Raw genomic sequence first — 22,307 nt, forward strand, 5'->3', positions numbered from 1 at the left:
TGTGGGGAAGGTCCTGCGCACCCCACACAGCGCAGCCCCAGCGGGGAGAGGAGGAAGGCAGGAGCTGAGTTCAGATCAACCCCCCCCCCCCCCCCCCCCAAAAGAAAAGCCTGATGCAAACTTTCTTGAGTGGGGAGAGAACAAAGAGCAGCACAGCCATGGGGCAGGCAGGGTTTGGGGGGTCGGAGTCCAGCCAGGAGACCCCTCCCCTATTGAGGGATGGGGAACAGAGCACATGAAAGCAAAACTTTACCTGAACGCCCCACACTGAGCTCAGGACCTCCAGCAACAACTGCCAGCCCGCTCAGTGCATCCACTCAGGTGGACACAGCAGCTGCCAGGACCCAGAGCATTAATTACCCCTTATCAGGGGTGTGGGATGCGAGCTGTGGCTCTGTTAATTACTCCTCTGCAGATGGCACCATCCACGTGTGTTTGCAGCTTAACTGTGAGGGGCTCTGACAGCTGGCACAGCTCTGGGATGGGATGGGATGGGATGGGGATGGGATGGGATGGGATGGGGATGGGGATGGGATGGGATGGGATGGGATGGGATGGGATGGGGATGGGGATGGGGATGGGATGGGATGGGATGGAGATGGGGATGGGGATGGGATGGGGATGGGGATGGGATGGGGATGGGGATGGGATGGGATGGGATGGGATGGGGATGGGGATGGGGATGGGATGGGGATGGGATGTGATGGGATGGGGATGGGGATGGGGATGGGATGGGGATGGGATGTGATGGGATGGGGATGGGGATGGGATGGGATGGGGATGGGGATGGGGATGGGATGGGAATGGGATGGGATGGGGATGGGGATGGGGATGGGATGGGGATGGGATGGGGATGGGATGGGGATGGGATGTGATGGGATGGGGATGGGGATGGGGATGGGATGGGATGGGATGGGGATGGGGATGGGGATGGGATGGGAATGGGATGGGATGGGGATGGGGATGGGATGGGGATGGGATGGGATGGGGATGGGGATGGGGATGGGATGGGGATGGGGATGGGGATGGGGATGGGGATGGGATGGGATGGGATGGGATGGGATGGGATGGGGATGGGGATGGGGATGGGGATGGGATGGGGATGGGGATGGGATGGGATGGGGATGGGATGGGATGGAGATGGGGATGGGGATGGGATGGGGATGGGGATGGGATGGGGATGGGGATGGGGATGGGATGGGATGGGGACGGGGACGGGGATGGGATGGGATGGGGATGGGGATGGGATGGGGATGGGATGGGGATGGGATGTGATGGGATGGGGATGGGGATGGGGATGGGATGGGATGGGATGGGGATGGGGATGGGGATGGGGATGGGATGGGGATGGGGATGGAATGGGGATGGGATGGGGATGGGGATGGGGATGGGATGGGATGGGGATGGGGATGGGATGGGATGGGGATGGGGATGGAGATGGGGATGGGGTGGGGATGGGGATGGGGATGGGATGGGGATGGGGATGGGGATGGGGATGGGGATGGGATGGGATGGAGATGGGGATGGGGATGGGGATGGAGATGGGGATGGGGATGGGGATGGAGATGGGGATGGGGATGGGGATGGGGATGGGATGGGGATGGGGATGGAAATAGAGATGCATTGCCATGCCATGCCTTGCCTGGGAAACAACCCCCAAAGCAGGGCAGAGGATCCTGGCTGCAGCTGGGATCTGTTGGCCAGGAGGCAATGAGCTGCTCTGAGGTCATAGGGAAGATGTAACGATGCTCCTGTGGCCCTGGAGCTGTAAGATCCCATAATCACTTCCCCACCACTTTGTGCCCCTGCTCTCTGTGCCCATCTGCCTCATTAGGTAAACTGTGCGTTATTAATAATCATATCAAGAATAAAAAGAGGTTTTGTCATCTCTGGATCCTGTTCCTTTCTCGGGCTCCCTGTTCTGGTTCCACATCCCTGCTCGGGGAAGCAAAAGATATAAAGGAAACTAATTAAAAATTGCCAGTGTCTTCTGTCGGAGCATTTGGGTGCGTTCAGTGGTGAAAGACGCGCGTCTTGTTGCAAGAAAATCAATTTTACAGTTACAGGAGCAGAATAAATAGAGGTGGTGCGTTAAGGCAGGAGGGTGGGAGGGGGCCTGGGGGGTGGCAGTGTGGGGCGGGCGCTGTGCCCACGGGGTGCTGTGTGGGATGGGGTGCCCCCTCCTGCCCCACTGAGCCCATATGGCACAGCTCTGTGCTGCAGCGCTGCCCCACAAGCAGGGCCTGGTGCTGTGAGCTCTGCTCCCATTAGGGATTCATTAGCCACCCCTTTATTTGTGTCTCCTCTCTCTCTGCAGGCGTGCTTTCGGAACCTATTGGTTTCGTGCATCATCCCGTTGTCTTTTTGGGGTGGGGGAAGCAGTAAACAAAGCAATTATCCCCAATTTGGGGGGGGTTAACAGCCCATCACCCCATGCCTCCATCTGCACCCAGAAGTGATCAGTGCCATCAATGGGGCCGGGGGGGCTGCAGCAAAATGACTTTGATGCTGAGGTGCTGTAGGGGCAGCTGTGGGGCCGTCCTCCCCCCCTCAACCCCCTTTTGGCCCTATGGGATTTTCCTTTCTTCCCTCGTCACACCAGGACAGTTCCGATCCCTAATCCTCAAATTGTCCCTCGCCGGTTTTACATACAGCTCTAAGCTCCTCATAATAGATTTATTTCTTTAAAAAGAAAAAAAAAAAGAGGGAAGGAAATCAAAAGCCCTCGGTGGGTTATTATAGGATATTTTTGTTTTAATTGAAAACTATTCTGAGCTCGGTGGAGCTTGGAGGGACGAGCCCCTTCATGGCTGATCCCAGTAGGTCCCGTTGGGTTCCTGGGTGCTGCAGGAGACAGGTGAGGATGCAGAGGTGGGTGATGCCCCCAAAAAGGGCACATGGACCCATCCGGGCCCTATGGAGTGATTGGCAGAGCCACTGCTAATTGCACTGATAACCTTTTGGCCGAGCAGCGCTGGGAGCGCGGCTGCAGGGCTGGGATTTTCTCATTGCTCTGCACGGGATTGAAAATAATCACAGAGGGAAATGGGAAAACAGAGATTTGGGGTGATAGAGAGAGGGATGGGGGGCAGCAGGTAACGGTGGGGAGGAGAACAAATGATCCCAACATCCCATTGCCCTGCTTTGGCTGCAGGCCCCAAGGAGAGGAGCCCAGAGCAGAGCAGGAGCGCATCAATCGGCCACATGGAGGCAGGGAGAGCTGCCACCCAGCCTGCCTCTCCCTTCATTAGGATCCACGCCACCCATTTCCCTAATAAGCCGCCTTGAAAGCTTTTAAGCACTGAAACCGAAGGCAGCAGCCGTTCCCCATCAGCTCCTGATTGGAGCCGGGCTCACAGCCGCCGCCTGTGTGGGGTCAGGCCGTGGGGCTGGAGCTGCTCCTGCAGCTCTGCACATCCGAGAGCTGCAGCACGTTGAGGTGTGGGCTGTGCCGTGTCCGTGCCCAGCAGTCCAGCTCCACGTGCACCAATGCAGCTGCAATGCATGCATGCACCCATGCAGCTGCACCCAGCAGCACCCATGTGCCACCAGGGGCCCCGGGACGCCTCTGGGTGACCCCTGGAGCACAGCTGGGTACCCGGCCCATGGCAGCAGCCGCAGCCCCAGGGGCAGAGGGGGAAGAGCTGCGTTATTACCCGAAGTTAATTAAGTTGCTAAGAGGGTTTCTTGGAGTTCGCTCAGTGCTTTTTTGGTGAGAAGTTGCCTCGAAACCCTCGTTCCGGCGGTCTGGGGAGAGAGGAGGTCTCTGGGTGAATTAGCATTTATATAGCTGTGCCTTGCATTTCAAAACCCCCTTTATCTCTATTAGCACCTAATAAAGACAGAGCTTTGCTCTAATTCATAATTATAGCACAGGATGGAAATATTTGTGTTTCTATTCCCTGGGATTTCGCCTGGAAACCCCTCGGCCAATTTGAAGCGAAGCATCGCCCTGTTCCACCCCGAACCCAAAACGGTTTGCACGAGGGTTCCGTCGCGCGACGGCTGTCGTCGGTTTGCACGAGGGGTGTTTGCACGAGGGCCTCGTCGCCCTGACCCCCCTTGCAGCTCTGCAGGGCACAGTGCGCAGAGCAGGCAGCTGTGGGACGGCACCCATCCACCAGCGCTGCGCTCCGGCTCTGCAAAAGAAAAAGAAAAGGAAGAAAAAAAAAGAACCTCGTTGTGAATTCACGGCACTCCCCGACACAAATGGGTTTAAACTACCTTAAGTGTTTCAGCAGGGATCTGGCGCTGGCGGTGTAACACTGTATTACCGCAGCATTAGGAGTGAAGTATTGATCCTAATCCCTTGGTTCAAAAATAGGATTATCAGAAGGGGAGGGGAGGGAGGGGGGCATTCGGGTGGGAGGATGCCCCGTCCCCATCCCCACACCTGTCCACATCTCCATCCCTATCCCAATCCTCACCCTTTTCCCCATCCCCATCCCCATCCTCTTCCCAATCCCCACACCTATCCCCAACTCCATCCCCACCTCCATCCCTACCCCCATCCCCCTCCCTATTCCCAACCCCATCCCTGTCCCCATCCCCATCCCCACACCAGTGCAGCTCCTGCGCACTTTGGCTTCGTGCCCCCGGTGTCAGGAAGGAGCTGAGCTGATTTTGGGTGCTGTCTGGGCACGGCTGTGGGATTCCCCCCCCCTTGTGTCCCCGTGGCAGTGCCGGGGCTCGGCCGTTCCGTGTGGCTGTCTCCAGACACACATTTCCATTACCCGGCCTCTGCAAAGCCATCTCCCGATCGATAGCGGCGCCTTTATCCCCGATTGATCGATCGACCGATGGAGCAGAGCTCTGCCAGACCCAGGCACTGCTGCTCCCGTCCCCTCGATGCTGAGCTGGGCCGGGGCTGCTGGTACGATGGAGCCGGCTGGGTTTGGGCTGCTCTGTGCCACGCGCAGGGGAAGGGGCTGCGTGGGCTCCTCTGCCCCCCATCCCACCGCACAGCTCGCGTCTCGCTCCTAATCTCCTATTTTCCCATTTAATCCCTCGGACTCCTCTCCCTCTCCTCCTCTTCTCCCTTCCCTCTCTCTCTCCTCCCGCCACCCCCCAACCCCCCCCTCCCCGCAAGACAAATTACCCTTAATGATATGCTGAAGGCCATGACACCCATGTTGTCTCTTTGTCATCCTTCGCGGTGCAGTGTGAAAAGATAATACAAAATGCGGCACTTATCTACAATTGAGAGCCAAGACAACTTGCTAATCCCTTAATAACGCTCCGCCGAGGGCCCCATTGGCTGCGGCTCGGGGCTCCTGTGGCTGCATGCAAAATCACTGCCAAGGTCTGGGCTGCTCCGTGCAGCGGGCGCTGCCTGCGGGGATTGCTCTGCTCCGAGCCCAGAGCGCAGGGAGCGCCGATGGGGGGGGGGGGTGTGGGGAGAGAGGACCCCGTGTTACCATGATGCACCCTTGTGGGCCTCGTCCTGAATGCCGTGCATGGAAAACTCCATCCCCGATGGGGTTGGGGGGGAGGGAGAGGGGTGGTTTTGTTCTTTCTGTGCTCAGGAGCGGGGGGGGGGGGGGGTTGCACCCCGTGCAAATCTGCCTGCAATGAGCATCGCTGTGCCTGCAGCGCTGCAACTGAACTGCTGCACCCATTGCATCCCTGCACCCATTGCATCCCTGCACCCATTGCATCCCTGCACTCCCTGCTGCTCCCGTGGCCTGGCGCTGGGATGCTGGACGATGCCGTTTGTCCCCCCGCCCCGCACTGCTGTGACGGACAGAAATTGCCACTTAATTTCCGGCTTCCTTTCCCCTTCCCCACCCCCGCTGTGATTTACTTCTCCCCGGAGGAGCCCAAAAGCTGTAAACACACTTTTATTTGTCAGTTGTATCCCTGCAGCCTGCAAGGCTGTTGAAAAGGTAATATATGATTTCAGTCCTCTTTGCTTGATGATGTCGGGATTAGGAGCCCTACATATTTTATAGAAACCTCTACATGATCTTCCTTTATAAATCATTTAAATAGGAGTGTCTTTTCTTGGTGTGTGATATAAAATATTTACTGGAGTGGATGAAGGCTATTCATCCGTGTTTACCCTCCTGCCTACAGCCCGGCTCCATTTACCGACAGCCCGGCACGGCGCGGCCCTTCGTGCTGCCCAGCAGGATGAGACTGAAGCAGAGCTGGGGATGTGGGAGGTGGGGATGTTGGAGATGGGGAAGTCAGAGATGGGGATGTTGGAGATGGGGATGCTGGAGCTGGGGCCTTCGGTGCTGGAGCTGCGCTGTGTGCTGGGGTCAGTGCATCACACAGCTCCATTTCACCTCCAGAAGGATCGGTTTTTGCTGCAGCAGCTCGGCGCACGGCATCCCATGAGCTGCATGCCAGGCTATCCATGATGGCATCATTCTCCTCAACGCTGGCGGCTCCTGTCCCTGTCCCCAGCCCCTCAGCAGCTCCCTGGCCATTAGCATTCATTGCAATTCTTTCCATTTGTTACCTGGCAGGGAAATGAAAACACGTCGCTCCCCCCAGCAGGGTGTTCCCCACGGCGAGCCCCAACTTTTCAATCATTTCTTGGCACCGCCGTGGCAGAGAGCGGCCCCCCCCCGCCCCCCAGGCAGGAGCAGCGCTATTAAAAGCCTCGCCCAGGGGCATGTATTTTACATAAGACGCCGTGTACATGCTGTGCAACATTCAGGAGGATCATGCTGGAGCAATTGGTCCGGATATAATGCCGGTTACCTTGCGGGAGCGCCAAGGGGAGCGATGCCGGCTCGGTGCCGGGGGGAGCGATCCCCCCTGGGCTATAGGGGCTGCAGAGGCGGAGCAGCAGCCGACAGTGGGCTGGGGCCACGGGGGGCCCCTCTGTCCCCACTGCCGCCCCCTCCTGTGAGATGCAGAGCCCCACTCCCTCCTCCTTCTCCATTGGGCAGGGAGGGGGGGGGAACGCGCAGCTCAAGCACCGAACTCAATGTCTAGTGGCCTGAAAAGTTTCATTTCCTGCTGGCGAGGGCCCTGCAGAATGGCATGTAAAGGAGCTGCGGTGCCTGTACACAATTACACACCCGGCTGCCTTATTTCATGGAAATCAATGGCCGCAGAGGGACGGCGCGTCAGGGGCTCTGCGGCAGAGCGCGATGCCGGTCCCCCCGCCGTGTGTCCTCACCCCGTGTCCCATCCAGGAGCAGCTCTGCGTCCCCATCCATCGGGAGAATGCTGCGGTGCTGCCTGCTGAGCGGTCCGGTGCCGGAGTTGTTCCTCCCCACGTGCTGCACTCAGTTCTCCTCGCTCCCATCTCGTGTTATTTCCATAAATCATCCCCTGAGCAGGTGTTTGCCTGGGTGCTCGGCAGCCGGCAGCTTGTTCCAGGGACGGCTGTGGCTGTATCACTTGTAGCTATCAGGAGATAAGGGACAGGAGCGGAGAGGGGGGAGCGGGGGACAAAGCGCAGATGTGACAACTGCAGAGCATGAGGAGAGCAGTGGTGTGGGGGGAGGGGGGGGCACAGAGCAGCAGCAGAGCCTGGGAGGGAGCAGGGAGCACGGGGTTGGGGTCACGGGGTTGGGGTCACGGGGATGGGGGTCACGGAGATGGGGTCACAGGGATAGGGGTCACAGGGATAGGGGTCACAGGGATGGGGTCACAGGGATGGGATTGCAGGGATGGGGTAGTGGAGATGGGGTAGTGGGGATGGGGTAGTGGGGATGGGGTCACAGGGATGGGGTAGTGGGGATGGGGGTCACAGGGATGGGATTGCAGGGATGGGGTCACAAGGATGAGCCCATGGTCCTGCTGCTGCCGGGTCCCTGATGCGCTCTGCACAGTGTCGATGGCCCCGTGCAAACCCTGGTGCATTACAGAACCCGAGTCCTGCAGCACCACTGGTCACATCCAGCACAAAGCACTGAGAAGGCGCAGCGCCTCGGGGGATGCAGGGAGCAGCACAGCACAGCCTCTGGGAACCAAAGCCAAAGGAGCAGGAGGGAGCAGGCCTGGGGAGCTCTGTGCTGTGCCCCTGTTGCACCTCAGCGCCGTGCTGTGATCCTGATGGATCAGTGCAGCTGCATCCCAGAGCCCATCACCACTTGTGGGGCAACACTGCGCCCATCATCCTGGGAACCCCGACCACAGAGCACAAACCTCAAGGCTGGGGGAGTTTTGCACAGCAGGAAACCCCAATCAAGCCCAGACCCACTCCCAAAGTTGCCTTTTGCACAGGGGTGGGATGGGCACACGGCTCCCAGACACCCCACCATCCGCATGCCCCCACCTGCAGCTTCAATTACAACATGAGATTGCTGCTCCACGAGTTCTGGGGCCGTAAAAACCCATTTCAGACACTGCTGGCCATACATGACGTGCGACCCCCGCAGCGCTCCGCTGGGCACGCTGTCCCCACCAAAACCACACAGCCCATTCCTGAGCTCAAAACCTGGCTGAGCCAAACCGAGCCCTTTCAGGCCTTAAAAATCTCTGACTCCATTAATTAATTACTAACGACGATCCGTCTCAGCCTTGCTCCTGCCAGCTCGCTATTTTTAACTCCGTATTTCCAACCCCATGTGTTAAAAAAATCATGAATCCGGGCTGAAAAAGCCTCACGCCGTCGCTCCCTCCCGCCCCCCCCAGGCGCTCTCCCGGCGCGCCGCGGTCCCGTTCCGTCGGTGCTGGCACGCAGATGGTCCCATTAAAAAGCAAAATGAGCTTTTCACCCTCTCGTGGCAAACTTCAGAGCCTCGGATCAGCTGTACGAGCTTGCATTAATTAACGGCGGATTGTTCCTATTCTGCTCATTGTGCTGAAATGTGCGCTGAACGCTGGGAACGAACGCGGGGCCGCACGAGAAAAGTTGTGTGGGGCTGTGAGAAACACAACGCTGCTCCGATGGGTGCCTGGTGCCAGGGCTGCTGTGTCAGCGGCTCTGAGGGGTGGGGAAGCCCTGGGGGGACACCTTGTGGCAGCAGCATTGAGGGGGGGGGGACCGCAGGGATGTCACCAACCCCAAAATGGCACACGGGGAAACGGAGGCAGAGCAGCACCGTGTGCGTCCCACCCCGCAGCGCCCACCTGCCGGGCTGCAGCACCTCTGATAATTAAATACTATCAACAATTGCATATTAATTAATTTAATATCCATTATTATTCATTAAGGTGGTAATTAAATCCTTCCCGTAATTAACACACCACCCAGCTCGGCGGTCTGGCGTCGCGGCCCCCTTTGTTACCAGTGGGGCCGGGGAGCAGGGAGGGAGCTGAGCGTGGCCACCCCACTGCATCCCAGTGCATCCCAGTGCACCTCACTGCATTTGTGTACCTCACTGCATCCCAGTGCACCCCAGTGCACCCCACTGCATCCCATTGCATCCCATTGCATCCCAGTGCACCTCACTGCATCCCAGTGCACCCCAGTGCATTCGTGTACCTCACTGCACCTCACTGCACCCCACTGCACCCCAGTGCACCTCACTGCATCTCAATGCACCCCACTGCATTCGTGTACCTCACTGCACCTCACTGCATCCCAGTGCACCTCACTGTATCCTACTGCACCTCACTGCACCCCACTACATCCCAGTGCATCTCACTGCACCCCACTGCATTTGTGTACCTCACTGCACCCCACTACATCCCAGTGCACCTCACTGTATCCCACTGCGCCCCACTGCACCTCAGTGCACCCCATTGCATCCCATTGCACCCCACTGCACCCCAGCACTGCTGGGTCGGAGCAGCATCCAGTCTCATCCCGCAGCACGGCGGCAGGGAAAGGCACGTCTCCAAAGCAAGGAGGAGGAGGGGGGGGGGGGGGGGAGGGGGCCTCACATGACATTTATTTTTATTTTATTATAAAAAAATACAGAATCCAAATGAGGTGGTGATCCGGATACCATCAGCACGACGTCGAGGACGAAAAGCGGCGTGGCGAAAGGACGAAGCTATAGGAGACCAACACACAAAACCCCCCCCCCCCCCAAACCCCAGCGCCCACCATGGGCTGCTCCCAATGCAAAGACTGACCCAAGCGACCCCCCCCCCCCCTTCTTTCCCCCCCTGGCCCCCCCCCTCTGCTCAGAGCTCCCTGCGAGTGCTGCTGCCTCAGCGCTGCTCCCCAACTCTCTCACAGTCGCTGTACACAATATAGATATTTATATATATAATCTATATATATATAAAACACAGACCGAAGGCCAAAAAGGGGGGGGAGGCGGGGGGGGCCGCTCCAAGGGGGGCCCCCAGGGTTACCGGTGCCAGGAGAGCCACAATGCACCCATCTGCCTTCCAGAACCACGACCCGGTCAGGACACACAGGGACAGGGGGGGGGGGGGGCACAGGGGGGGAGGAATGCATTTGTTTTTTTTTTTAGTGTCATTTTGTATAATTATTATTATTTTTTTTTAGGTTTTTTTTTTTTGGGATGGTTCGAGATGAGCTTATTGCAGAGATTTCAGCAAAGTCCTAAGTCTAGAAAAACCAACAGAACCAAAGCAAAAATAAAATAAACCCTTCCATAAAATTCATTCTCGACAATACATAATTCAAAAAAAAAGAAAAAACCAACCCCAAAATACGCTCACAGTATAGTAGTGCCTGGAGGCTGTATGTACAGGGGGGGCCCCGACCCCAACAGAAGGGACGGGGGGGGGCCGAGTGGGGAACGTGTCCATGGGACGGGGCTCGGGGCCGCCATCCCCAGCGTGAGCCCCCAGGGGGTGGGAGGCACAGTCCCGGATTTAAGGCGAGGAGGGGTCGGGCCCCTCTCTGGTTCATCTCCCAGCTGAGGGGCTGACGGCAGATCGGGATTTCCACACGGCTGCAGGAAAGGAAGAGGAGAAGAAGCCGAAGCCGTCGGGGGCACCGTGGGCACGGCTGTGCGTGGCCCCATCTGCAGCCCCCCCCCGGACGACGCCGATGGTGGAGCCGTGCTGGGAGGCAGCGAGGAGGAGAACGCAGGCGCAAAGGCTGCTCCGTCCTGGTGGGGGAGATCCAGCCCCAGCGAGGCGCAGGTAGAGCCCACCGCCCCGCTCCAGCCCCGGATCCAGCCGAGCGCCCGCAGGGGCTCCCGGTGCCGCGCAGGACCCCCAGGCACTGCTGCATCGCTGCCCCACGGGAATGGTGAGCAATGGAGACGGGGCTGCCCCGCTTTCCTCGTGTCCATCCGGGGTTCTGCCCCCTGTGTGTGAGTGGCACCGTGCTGCTGCATCCATCTGTCCATCCATCTCGCCGCGCCGGGCGAAGGCAGCGTGCCACAAGGGACCCCGTGTGGGTCAGTCTGACACGGGGCAGCAACCCGAGCAGAACCAGCCAACGGAAATAAAGACCTTTCAAAAGGAGGAAAAAAAGAAAAAAAAAGAAAAAAGAAAACCAAAACCAAAACCAGCCACCCAACAGGACTCTATTTGGTCTAGAAATGTAAAAAGCAGCCATCCTACGGGAGGCTCGCTGCCGCGGGGACGGCCGCAATCCGTGCGCACAGCAGGATCCCCGCTCCCTGCTGCAGCACAGGGCAGGATGCGGTCAGGCAGGGTGCAGTGAGGCTCCTGGCAGTGCTGCAGCCCCACTTCTGTCCCGTGGTGGTGCTCAGGCTGTCCCGTCCCATCCGTCCGTCCGTCCGTCCGTCCCGCGGCGCTAGGAGCCCAGCAGAGTCCAGAAGACCGGCGCAGCCACCAGCACGGCACGCGGCACTGCAAGGCTGCAGCACGAGTTGTTGCTGGTGAAGATGGGCTCTGGGGACTCATAGAGGGAATCGTCTGCAAAAAGGAAAGAGAGGAGAGGTGTGAGATGGCGCAGCCTGCCCAGCACTGCGGCTACGTGGCACCAGGATGGGGTCCGGATGGCTGCTGCGTGCAGCAACCCCACAGTGGGAGCTCAGCCCCACAGCCAGGCACCAAACCCCTGTGTACCCAAAAAATGATGGCATCCTTCAAACTAAAGGGCTCTGCCTGCTGATGGAGCAGCTCCTAGAGAACGTCCCTGCACAGGGCTGGGCACCACGGGGACGTGCTGGGGGTCCTGTCCCCATGTGCCAAACATGCAGGCAGTTCTGCACGAGGTGGATGGGATCCAAAATGCAAGCAGCTCGGACAGCAGCCAGGCCTGGAGGCGGCCCAGCAGCGCGGCGCCTTCGGCTCTCGGAGTCAAACGGTGACTCAAGCTCTTAACGCTCTCCACGGGCTCTGCCTGCTCACGCTGATCACTGGATTAAGGATCTGGATGGAGCCACGGCCAGGAAAAGCAGCGCTGCTCCCCTCAACACCACTCTCCATCTTGCAGGGTCAATGCCAGGGATGTGCATCCCAGGGCACAGGGAGCAGCACCAAACAGACCCTGGGGAGCCCCAAGGAGTGGGGAGCAAACTCCCTTCACGATGCTGCACCAAGGAGGCCCCACATCTCCGCCGGGCGCCCCGCGAAATGTAATCCTGACATTATTAAAAATAGTATTAAAAAAAAGAATAAAAAATGCTATCAGGAAAGATGGGCTCCCCCCGCCGTGCCCCAGTCCTGAACAAAACAGAATGATTTTTTACAGATGGTTTCATTATATTGGGTTTTATTTTAAAGCCATGCAAATAGGAGAAAAAAAAAGAAAGACATCCTTTTAAATGGTGACATTTCGCAGGCACTCAGCCCTTCCCCAGGGAGAGCTGCTGCCATTTGCTAATTACACGTTAACAGGAGAAGAAAATTATTAATTTGTTTTTTTAAATGGCTGAGTTATTTGATTCTGAAAAGTAGCCACTGTGCAGAGATTATCATTTTTTTCCCTCTATCTGGAACCCAGCGGGCAGCGACCTGGGCCACGTGCCACCCCCCAACCCCCAGCCCTGGGGACCGCTGTGCTGCAGGGATGGGAGGTGGCACTGCGAGCAGCTCCTGCCCCACATCTCCCAACCCCCCCCAGGCAAATGTACGCCACGTCCCCCGCTGTGGGTGCACGGCTGTGGCCCAAGCATCACTTACTTGTCGGCCGAACGTAAACCTTCAGCTTGAGGCAGGGTCTGTCCACCACGTTTGGGGGAGACGCAGCTGCAGAGGAGCACAAAGCAGAGAGAAGTGGCTGCGTGAGAGCAGAACAGCAGCTTGGAACCCCCTGCATTGTGCTGCTGAGGGGGGGGCGCAGAGCAGAGACCCACCATGGCACGGCCTCGATGCTCAGCTGCAGCAGCCCCACAGGGGGCACACAGCTGGGGGGGATGCAGAGGATGGGGCTGGGGGCTCTGTGGGGACAGGAGGTGGCCCTGGTGGCTCTGTGCACCGTGGGGCAGAGCTCAGTAGGTCTGCATGGCAGGGGAGGAGAAGGCAAAACTCACTGGGAGAGACAATGGGAGCGGAGCGCAATAATTGCCTTGGTGAAAGTCCCCGCTCAATACGAGAAACTGATTTTTACATACATGTTTTTAAAGGAATTTCATTTGCTTTTCTCTTCCCTCCTCCTTTTTTGTTTTGGAATAAAAGGACAGAAGGGAGCATTACTCACAATAAAGTTTAATCTGAACAGGAAGGAGGGGAGAACTGGGACCTGGCTCACACGAGAGCTGGCAGCAGGGGGGGGTGAACACCCACCTGTCCCCCCAGCTCCGTGCCACCACCACCCCCATCTATGGGACGCAGCTGGGGGCAGCACGCAGCACTTCTCCCCTTCCCCTCTTCTTCCCTTCCCTTGTGCTGTGATCTCAGCATTCGGGGAAGGTCACGGCTCTGTGTTGTCCCCAGGGTCCCCACGTGCCCTTGACCCAGCGCAGCAGCACGGCCGCCATCCCCGTGCCCTGGAGGTTAATGGCATTCCAATTTGCGAGCTCGAGGAGGAGGTAATTTCTTTTCTTTCATGTCTGCTAAATACGGCGCCTCAAAGAGGCGTAATTTCTAATGTTCCGCATGACATGAATCCTAACCGGTTTAGCAATGATCAGCTTCACCATTTACTTCTGTGTAATCTCTCCCTAACGACGTTAAAAGTAAAAAAAATAAATAAAATATATATATATATATATTTTAAATATATATATGGAATAAATCGGGGCACGGGGGGCAAAGAGGAGGGGGGAAAGAGTTGCGGGCACGGCTATTTGGCAAGCGACATTTTACAGGGGGAAGAGAGCTGGGGGGGGGGGGGGAAATGGTAATTTAATATAGATAAAAGGAACAAATTAAGTGGGCTGCAAACAGACGCTTTAGGAAAAAAGGGGGAGAAATAATAAGGGAGATGAGCACGGCGAGGAGAGCGGCGGCGCCTCCTGTGCCACGCTGGGCGCCGGGGTTGCGGGCACCCGTTTATTTTCATCCTGTTCCTCTGCTCTGCTCGCTCCCCATGGTTCTCTTCCTCCTGCTCTGTAGGATGTTAAAGCAGGGGGTGCTGGGCTGTGGGTGCTGTTTTGGGGCCTTGCTACGGGCGCCATCCGCACTCACAGATGTAGTAATACTCGTGGCCGGGGCGAAACTCGAAGCCCAATGAGAAGGGAGTGAAGAGCTGAAACTTCTCTGAGAATTTGAGGGGTCCGCTGGGCGAGTCGGGGCGGTTGCACTCCCAACGTTTGAAGCCTTTCTGCCGGTGGTCGCAGGACGCGTGGCCCTCGTAGTTCACCATGTAGAGGACGTAGCGCTCCATGCGCTCGGCGGGCAGCGGCTCCTCGTAGTGCGGGCAGTAAATGTCCAGGTAGTCATTGATGCTCACCTCCACCGTGTAATCCCCGCGGTGGAACCTGCAGCACAGCAGCGTCAGAAGCAGCATCCCCAACCCCAACCCTAACCCCAGCTCTGAACCCCAACCCCAACCCCAACCCCAACCCAACCCCGGCCCCAAACCCGACCCCAGTCCTGAACTCCAATCCCAATCCCAACCCCGACCCCAACCTCAACCCCAGCCCTGAACCCCAACCCCAACCCCAGCTCTGAACCCCAACCCCGACCCCAACCCCGACCCCAGCCCTGACCCCGACTTGGACCCCAACCCCGACCCCAGCCCTGAACCCCAACCCCGACCCCAGCTCTGAACCCCAACCCCAACCCCAGCCCTGACCCCGACCTGGACCCCAACCCCGACCCCAGCCCTGAACCCCAACCCCAACCCTGACCCCAACCCCAACCCCAACCCCAACCCTGAACCCCAACCCCAACCCCGACCCCAACCCCAACTCCAGCTCTGAACCCCAACCCCGACCTGGACCCCAACCCCAACCCCGACCCCAACCCCAACCCCAACCCTGACCTCAGCCCTGAACCCCAACCCCAACCCCGACCCCAACCCCAACTCCAGCTCTGAACCCCAACCCCAACCCCGACCTGGACCCCAACCCCAACCCCGACCCCAGCCCTGAACCCCAACCCCGACCTGGACCTCAACCCCGACCCCAGCCCTGAACTCCAACCCCAGCTCTGAACTCCAACCCCAACCCCAACCCCAGCTCTGAACCCCAATCCCAACCCCAACCCCAGCCCTGAACCCCAACCCCAACCCTGACCTGGACCCCAACCCCAACCCCAGCCCTGAACCCCAACCCCAACCCCAGCCCTGAACCCCAACCCTCCCCATAACCACATCCCCACCCCTGACCTCCACCCTGACCCCTAACCCTCCCCTAACCCCAACCCTCACCCCCCACCATTAGGCCGTTCCCCCCCCAAAACCCCCAGCCCCCCCCCCCCCCTTACACCAACCCCAGAAGACCAAACCCAGCACCTCCTTGTTGTAAGATTAATAAGCCCTCACTCTCGCTACTAAGTAGCACAAAATCATTATTCACCACGATAGCATCGACCCTTTTGGTATTAATGCCGATGCGTGCCACAATCCTATTGTAATTTGCGTTTTTGGCACTGATTATCTGAGAGATTAAGGGATTAGCAGAGACGGGAGAAGGCTGCGCGTGGCAGCTCCCACCCTGCAGCACCTGGGGACCCCCAGCTGCAGCCCCCCAGCGCAGCTCTGTGCCCCCCAGGACACCAACACAGCACTTCTGCTCTTTTCCCCTCTTTGCTCATGAATTGGAAGCTCCTGCAGCGCCGCTCTTGGGCACGGCGGCGCCGTATCCCATAGACATCCCATACTGCTGATGGTTTGCGCCCTGAGCACCCACCTGCACCCACCCCCCTGCCATCCAAAGCGCTGCCCTGTGCTCCTCCCTCAGCACCCAGGCTGAGGCTGGCTGTAATTCATCACACAGATGCCCCGTGTGCCCCCAATGGGGACAACGACAGCCCAGGAAGCGGTCGACCAAACTGGCACCCCAAAAAGGGATGCAGGGATGAGGTGTATATGGGGGGGGGTCCAATCCTTCCGCCCTCCCACCCGTTACCCACTTCATAAGCGCTCTGATCACACAGGGAAACGCGCTAATTAAGGAGAAGGGCTTTTCTCTCTCTCTCTCTCCTTCCCTCTCCTTTTCCAAGTCGGCTGTGCCAACCCTGCCCCTGGCAAGGTAACATTTTAAAATGTAAAATTAATACAAAGGGCCGCGATTTACTGGGAAACAATTTCAAACACATACAAAACAATGAAAAAAAAATGAGGAAGAAAAATGTGCAAAGCTCCTCTCCCTTCCTTTTATTTAAAAAAAAATTATTTATTTTAATGATTGTTATTTAAGTCCGAGCGAAAAGGCGATTGTAACAGAAGGGCTCGCGCTCATCAGGGGAATAATAATAATAATTATGTTTTGGGGATAGGGAGGGGGAAGAAAAAGATCGACCGACTCCAAGGGCTTTTGCTGGACTGACAAAGTGGTGAATTAAAGCTGATTAGCTGTGATGAATGGAGCAGACGGGGCTGGGGAGCAGTGGGGAGCTCAGTCCCAGCGTGGGGCTCTCAGCTGGAGGTGGGTCCTTAACCCCCCCCAGTCCATCCCCACACAATGGACTTCTGGTTGGGAACACTGTGATCGGGGGGGGGGGTCAGCAGCAGGGCCCTTGTGTCCCCATCCCCACTGTGCCCCATAGATGTGACCCAACACAAGGGTCAGAAGGCACAAAGTGTAAAGAGGAGGTTTTAGGGAGCAGCGTTAGGACAGGACAGGCTGGGGGGACACGGGTCATGGTGGGACACAGAGACAGTGCTGGCACCCAGGGACAGGCAGCACAGACAGCTGGGCATCCCAGCCTTGGCAATGCCAAGCTGCACCCCCATCCCTACAGCCCTGGGTGGCACACGGCGCCATGCAGCACCCCCAGATGGGGCTCATCCTCCAGGGCGTACAGGGATGGGGATGGAGGAGCAAAGCACATCCCCACCTCCATGTGCCAAAGGTCCCCATCTCTATGTAACAAGTGTCCCCATTTCCATGTGCCAAAGGTCCCCACCTCCATGTGCCAAAGGTCCCCATTTCCATGTGCCAAAGGTCCCCATCTCCAAAGGTCCCCATCTCTACGTAACAAGGGTCCCCATCTCCATGTGCCAAATGTCCCCATTTCCATGTGCCAAAGGTCCCCATATCCATGTTCCAAGGGTCCCCATCTCCATGTGCCAAATGTCCCCATCTCTATGTAACAAGTGTCCCCATTTCCATGTGCCAAATGTCCCCATCTCTATGTAACAAGGGTCCCCATTTCCATGTGCCAAATGTCCCCATCTCCATGTGCCAAAGGTCCCCATCTCCATGTGCCAAAGGTCCCCATCTCCAAAGGTCCCCATCTCTATGTAACAAGGGTCCCTATCTCCATGTGCCAAAGGTCCCCACCTCCATGTGCAAAATGTCCCCATTTCCATGTGCCAAAGGTCCCCATCTCCATGTAACAAGGACACAACCCCCACCACAGGTCCCTCATCTTCCTGTGCTTCTGTCTTGGGTCCACCCTGCCTTTTCCTTCCAGCCAATCTTTACGGACCACCCCTCCCTACAAAACCATCCCCACCGCACGAGGGGACGCAGGGCTGCGGGCGCCGTCTGCTAATTTGTTATCGTTTAAGTCGTTCAGTCCGCAAAATGTCAACAGCGTTTTAAAAACCCGCCGCCTGGAACGCCGTAGCCGCAGCAGGGCTGCCAGGCCGTGCTAATTAGAAGGAGTGGGATTGGAGCTGCCTAAATGAGGCACGGCGCTAATTCGTCTGGTTTGAAATAGAAAATAAAAACCTCCACAGCTGGGAGTGATGGCGGCGGTGGGGTGTTACTGTGTGACACAGAGTGGCAAAAAAAAACTAAAAAACAACAAAGCAAACGGCGTAAAATGGTGCAAAAATGGTGAAATGCAGCAGCACAAAGGGAGATGGGGCGGCTGCCTCAGCTGTGAGTGGGGCGGGAGAGTTTGCTGCCATGTGTGGGGCTGAGGACTCAGGGCCCTGTGGGGGATATGGGAGCAGCCTCTGGGGATATGGAGCCTATGGGGCCTTGGGGTGGCTGTGGGGCTCTGGGGCTGTGGGGTCTGTGATGGTCATGAGGTCTATGGGACCTAGGTGACTGTGGGGTCTGTGGGGTGATATGGGTCTGTGGGGCCTGTGGGGATATAGAGGTCTATGGGGTGAAATGGGCCTGTGGGGATATAGAGGTCTATGGGGTGAAATGGGCCTGTGGGGGTATAGAGGTCTATGGGGTGAAATGGGCCTGTGGGGATATAGAGGTCTATGGGGTGAAATGGGCCTGTGAGCATACAGAGGTCTATAGGGTGAAATGGGCCTGTGGGGGTATAGAGGTCTATGGGGTGAAATGGGCCTGCGAGCATACAGAGGTCTATAGGGTGAAATGGGCCTGTGGGGGTATAGAGGTCTATGGGGTGAAATGGGCCTGTGGGGATATAGAGGTCTATGGGGTGAAATGGGCCTGTGGGGGTACAGAGGTCTATGGGGTGAAATGGGCCTGTGGGGGTATAGAGGTCTATAGGGTGAAATGGGCCTGTGGGGGTATAGAGGTCTATGGGGTGAAATGGGCCTGTGGGGGTACAGAGGTCTATGGGGTGAAATGGGCCTGTGGGGGTACAGAGGTCTATGGGGTGAAATGGGCCTGTGGGATATAGAGGTCTATGGGGTGAAATGGGCCTGTGGGGGTACAGAGGTCTATGGGGTGAAATGGGCCTGTGGGGGTATAGAGGTCTATGGGGTGAAATGGGCCTGTGGGGCCTTGGTGTGGTTGTGGGGGCCGTGGGGCCTGTGGTGGTTATGGGGCCTATGGCAGCCACGGGGCCTGCAGGTCTTTGCGGTGGCTGTGGGGGCCTGCAGGGCCTATGGGGCCACGAGGCCTGTGGGGTGACTGTGCCTGTGGAGGCCATGGGGTGACTGTGGGGCCTTTGGGTCTGTGGGGTTATGGGGCCACGGGGCCCACGGGGGCTGTGGATCTCAGCGCCCCAGGGTTAAGGCAGGAGCGCCGTTTTCTCCGTGACAGAGATGAATGGAGCAGCCCTGGCGTCTCCCTCCGATGGGATGCTGCACTTGACAATTGACTACTCGCAGCTTTCAGCTCTGTCAGCTACCATTAAGGCTGGGATCCTGGCTAATTGGGTGCTTCATTAGGGGCATTCGTTACCGTTAGTGCTGCCTGACAGCCCGGCCTGCTCTGCTGGACGAAGGATGGGGCTGCCCCAACCCCACAGCCCCCCCCTGGCCTGAGGAATCCCCATGGGGTGGCTGACAGGGATGACCTGGGCCATGGGAGTCCCAGCGCCCACGGTGCCCCCGTGCTGCATCCCTCATCCTCATCCCTGGAAGCTGTTAATTGAGAACTCGCCCGGCATCATTGTGCTGGGTCCTTTTGCACGATAAGAGCGGAAACCCATCAGAGTGAAATTGCCTGGAATAAAATCTTTGCGCTAACGAAGCGCCTCGCTGCAGGGACAAGGGACACAGATATGGGCACAGATATGGACACAGATATGGGCACAGACATGGACACAGATATGGGCACAGACATGGGCACAGACATGGGCACAGACATGGACACAGACATGGACACAGACATGGGCACAGATATGGACACAGACATGGACACAGATATGGGCACAGACATGGACACAGACATGGACACATGGACACAGCATTGCTCAGGTGCCGCCCTCCCAACATCTTCCCTTCCACAAAGGAGAGCAGCCCAAAAGCCCACCCTTGGGGCACAGCCCCACACCGGGTGACGCCGCACCGGTTTTGCTTTAATGCTTTTCCTACAACCCCCAGGAAACGAACATCCCCAAAGCACTGCCAGGGTGCCAGCCTTCCCCCGTCACCCCCGGTTCCTGCAGCCGCTGTCGGTGCCCACCTGCCGGCGCCATGGCCGCGCCGCTCCTGTTTGCCAAGGCAGGACACGCGCTCTCCGACTCGAGCTCATCTTTTTAAATCTCATCTCAATTCAGATCCCGGTGACCCTCAGAGGACGCTGAATGCTCCCCTCTCGCCCCTGCCCCGCAAACCTCAACAAAAGCACCCAAAGCTTTGGGGTATCAGCGCCCAGATCCCATCTTGTGCCCCCATCGCCTCGGTTTCCCCTTGCGCAGCAGCCTCCCCTCCCTGGGAGCCCCCGTGAAGCTCAGCAGCCCCCACGCAGCGATGCAGGGCGGTTGTCTCATGGTTACACCCTGCACGACCAGCCCGTGTCCCAAGGGTTAAAGAATTCAGCTTTTTCTTTCCTGAACAGCTTGAAAAGAGGTATGATTGCACTGACTGAAATACAATGCGGGGGGGGGAGATATTATGGATGGAAAAGAGCTATTTAAGCTGAAGAACGGCGTTGGCACATAAACAAATGGGTATAAACTGGCCATGAATAAATTGAGGCTGGAAATTAGGAGGTGTGTAACCATCAGAGGAGCAAAGCTCAGAACGGGGCTGCGGCTCCAGGGGTCCCCCGGCCGCGGGGACCCGGCCCCGAAAAATTCTCCTTCCACCTTCACCTCCCGCAATCTCCTTCATTCAAATCGTCACAGCGTGATCACCGGTAATAAAAGCCTCTCGCAGCGCAAAATAAACCGGCGCGCCCCGCAGCCCCCAGCCTCGCCCCGCGCCGTCTGCTGAGCGCAACCTGATGGAAATGCAAATAGCCACGCGGGACACCGGCGGCCCCGCGCTGCGCTCCCCCCGCCGCGAAAACGTGCGAGCAAACAGCAAAAGGCGATGAAAACGCAGCGCCAGGCAGCGCCCATCCCGCGGGGCCGGGGGGAATTGACTCCCGCGGGAGGAGGAGCGGACGCGTGATCCTTTCCGCAGCGCTCCGGCTCTTTTCTCCATTAATCCCGGCGCTCTGCTGGTTCCTGGCATGTCCGTGGCCAGCAATGGACTTCACGCCGGGAACGTTTAAGCTAGTTTTCCCATCTGTTTCTTTTTTTTTCTCCTTGGCCGGCCCCATTACTGAGCCTCGGAGCTGCGATGCTGAGCGCAGCGCTGCGGTGCGGAGATGTGTGCCGTGTGCTCGTCCCCGTGCCTGGGCTGCAGAGGGAGTCCTGCATGGAGCTCAAGTGGGGAAGTGGAGCAGCTCTTGGGGCTGCTTTTGGGGACTCACCAGGCGGGCAGAGCTCAGCCCTCGGCGCTCTGCATCCTCAGCACCACCCACACCTGCCCCATCTCGAGGACCACGCTCAACACTTATTTACACGTGTTGGTAAGATGCTTGGCATGGGCAGAGAGCCAGTAGAGAAGGGCTGTGATTCCTCCCAGCCAGGACAGTTTCCCTCATTCCCCTCCAGCTCGCACACCCTGCTGCAACGCGGCGTTTCCATGCATGGCCAACGCTCTGCAACACCGGCATGGGTGCAGTATGGTGAGGGTGCAGCCATTGCAGCTGTGCCACCAGCATCACTCACACTGGAGAAACACAACGCCTGCATCACCCCAACGATCCCATCCCACCCCATCCCACCCCCACCCCACCCCATCCCATCCCACCCCATCCCACCCCATCCCATCCCATCCCATCCATCCCATCCCATCCCATCCCATCCCATCCCATCCCACATCCCATCCCATCCCATCCCATCCCATCCCATCCCATCCATGCCCGGTGACAGCCCCACATGCAGCCTTAGGACAGCAGCCAGCCCCACAGCACATCTCAGTGCATGCAGATGTGCAGCACCACAGCATGCTCCAAAATCTCAGCACGGCTCTGGCATCACAACGACTCCAGCACTGTGACCATGGCATGGCTCTGGCACCATGGCACAGCTTCGGCACAGCTCCAGCACGGCTCTGGCTGCAGCTCGTGGTGTGCCTGTAATGTGGTCTTGAGGGACCCGCCGTACACACACCACGTAAATTATTTAATTTCTCCAAACTGCTGCACCTTTATAAATCATTAAAAGCTCCTTTTGATCTGTGTTAATGAGGTTTCCTGAATGTGGTGGCTGGAATCGCACTTCAGCGCCGGAGAGCGAATCAGCTAATTAAAAAAATAAAGAAGGAGCAAGTGGGAGCACAGGGAGCAGAGGAGGGA

The 22,307-nt window shown here is 57.9% G+C and overlaps 1 protein-coding gene across 1 annotated transcript in view; it reads right to left on the reverse strand.

The window, feature by feature from the left end:
* Positions 1-11,580: 11,580 nt before the first annotated feature.
* The window catches only part of EFNA2 (ephrin A2), a 32,335-nt gene continuing 21,608 nt past the window's right edge, over positions 11,581-22,307 (reverse strand). The window contains exons 2-4 of the mRNA XM_048927806.1: positions 14,377-14,669; positions 12,931-12,996; positions 11,581-11,718 (exon numbers count right to left, since the gene is read on the reverse strand). Of these exons, the coding sequence (XP_048783763.1) occupies positions 11,597-11,718; positions 12,931-12,996; positions 14,377-14,669 (481 nt within the window). The 3' untranslated portion in view covers positions 11,581-11,596. The remainder of the gene's footprint in view (positions 11,719-12,930; positions 12,997-14,376; positions 14,670-22,307) is intronic.

This window comes from Lagopus muta, chromosome 26 (assembly GCF_023343835.1).
Source record: "Lagopus muta isolate bLagMut1 chromosome 26, bLagMut1 primary, whole genome shotgun sequence".
In the NCBI taxonomy this organism is placed as follows: Eukaryota; Metazoa; Chordata; class Aves; order Galliformes; family Phasianidae; genus Lagopus; species Lagopus muta.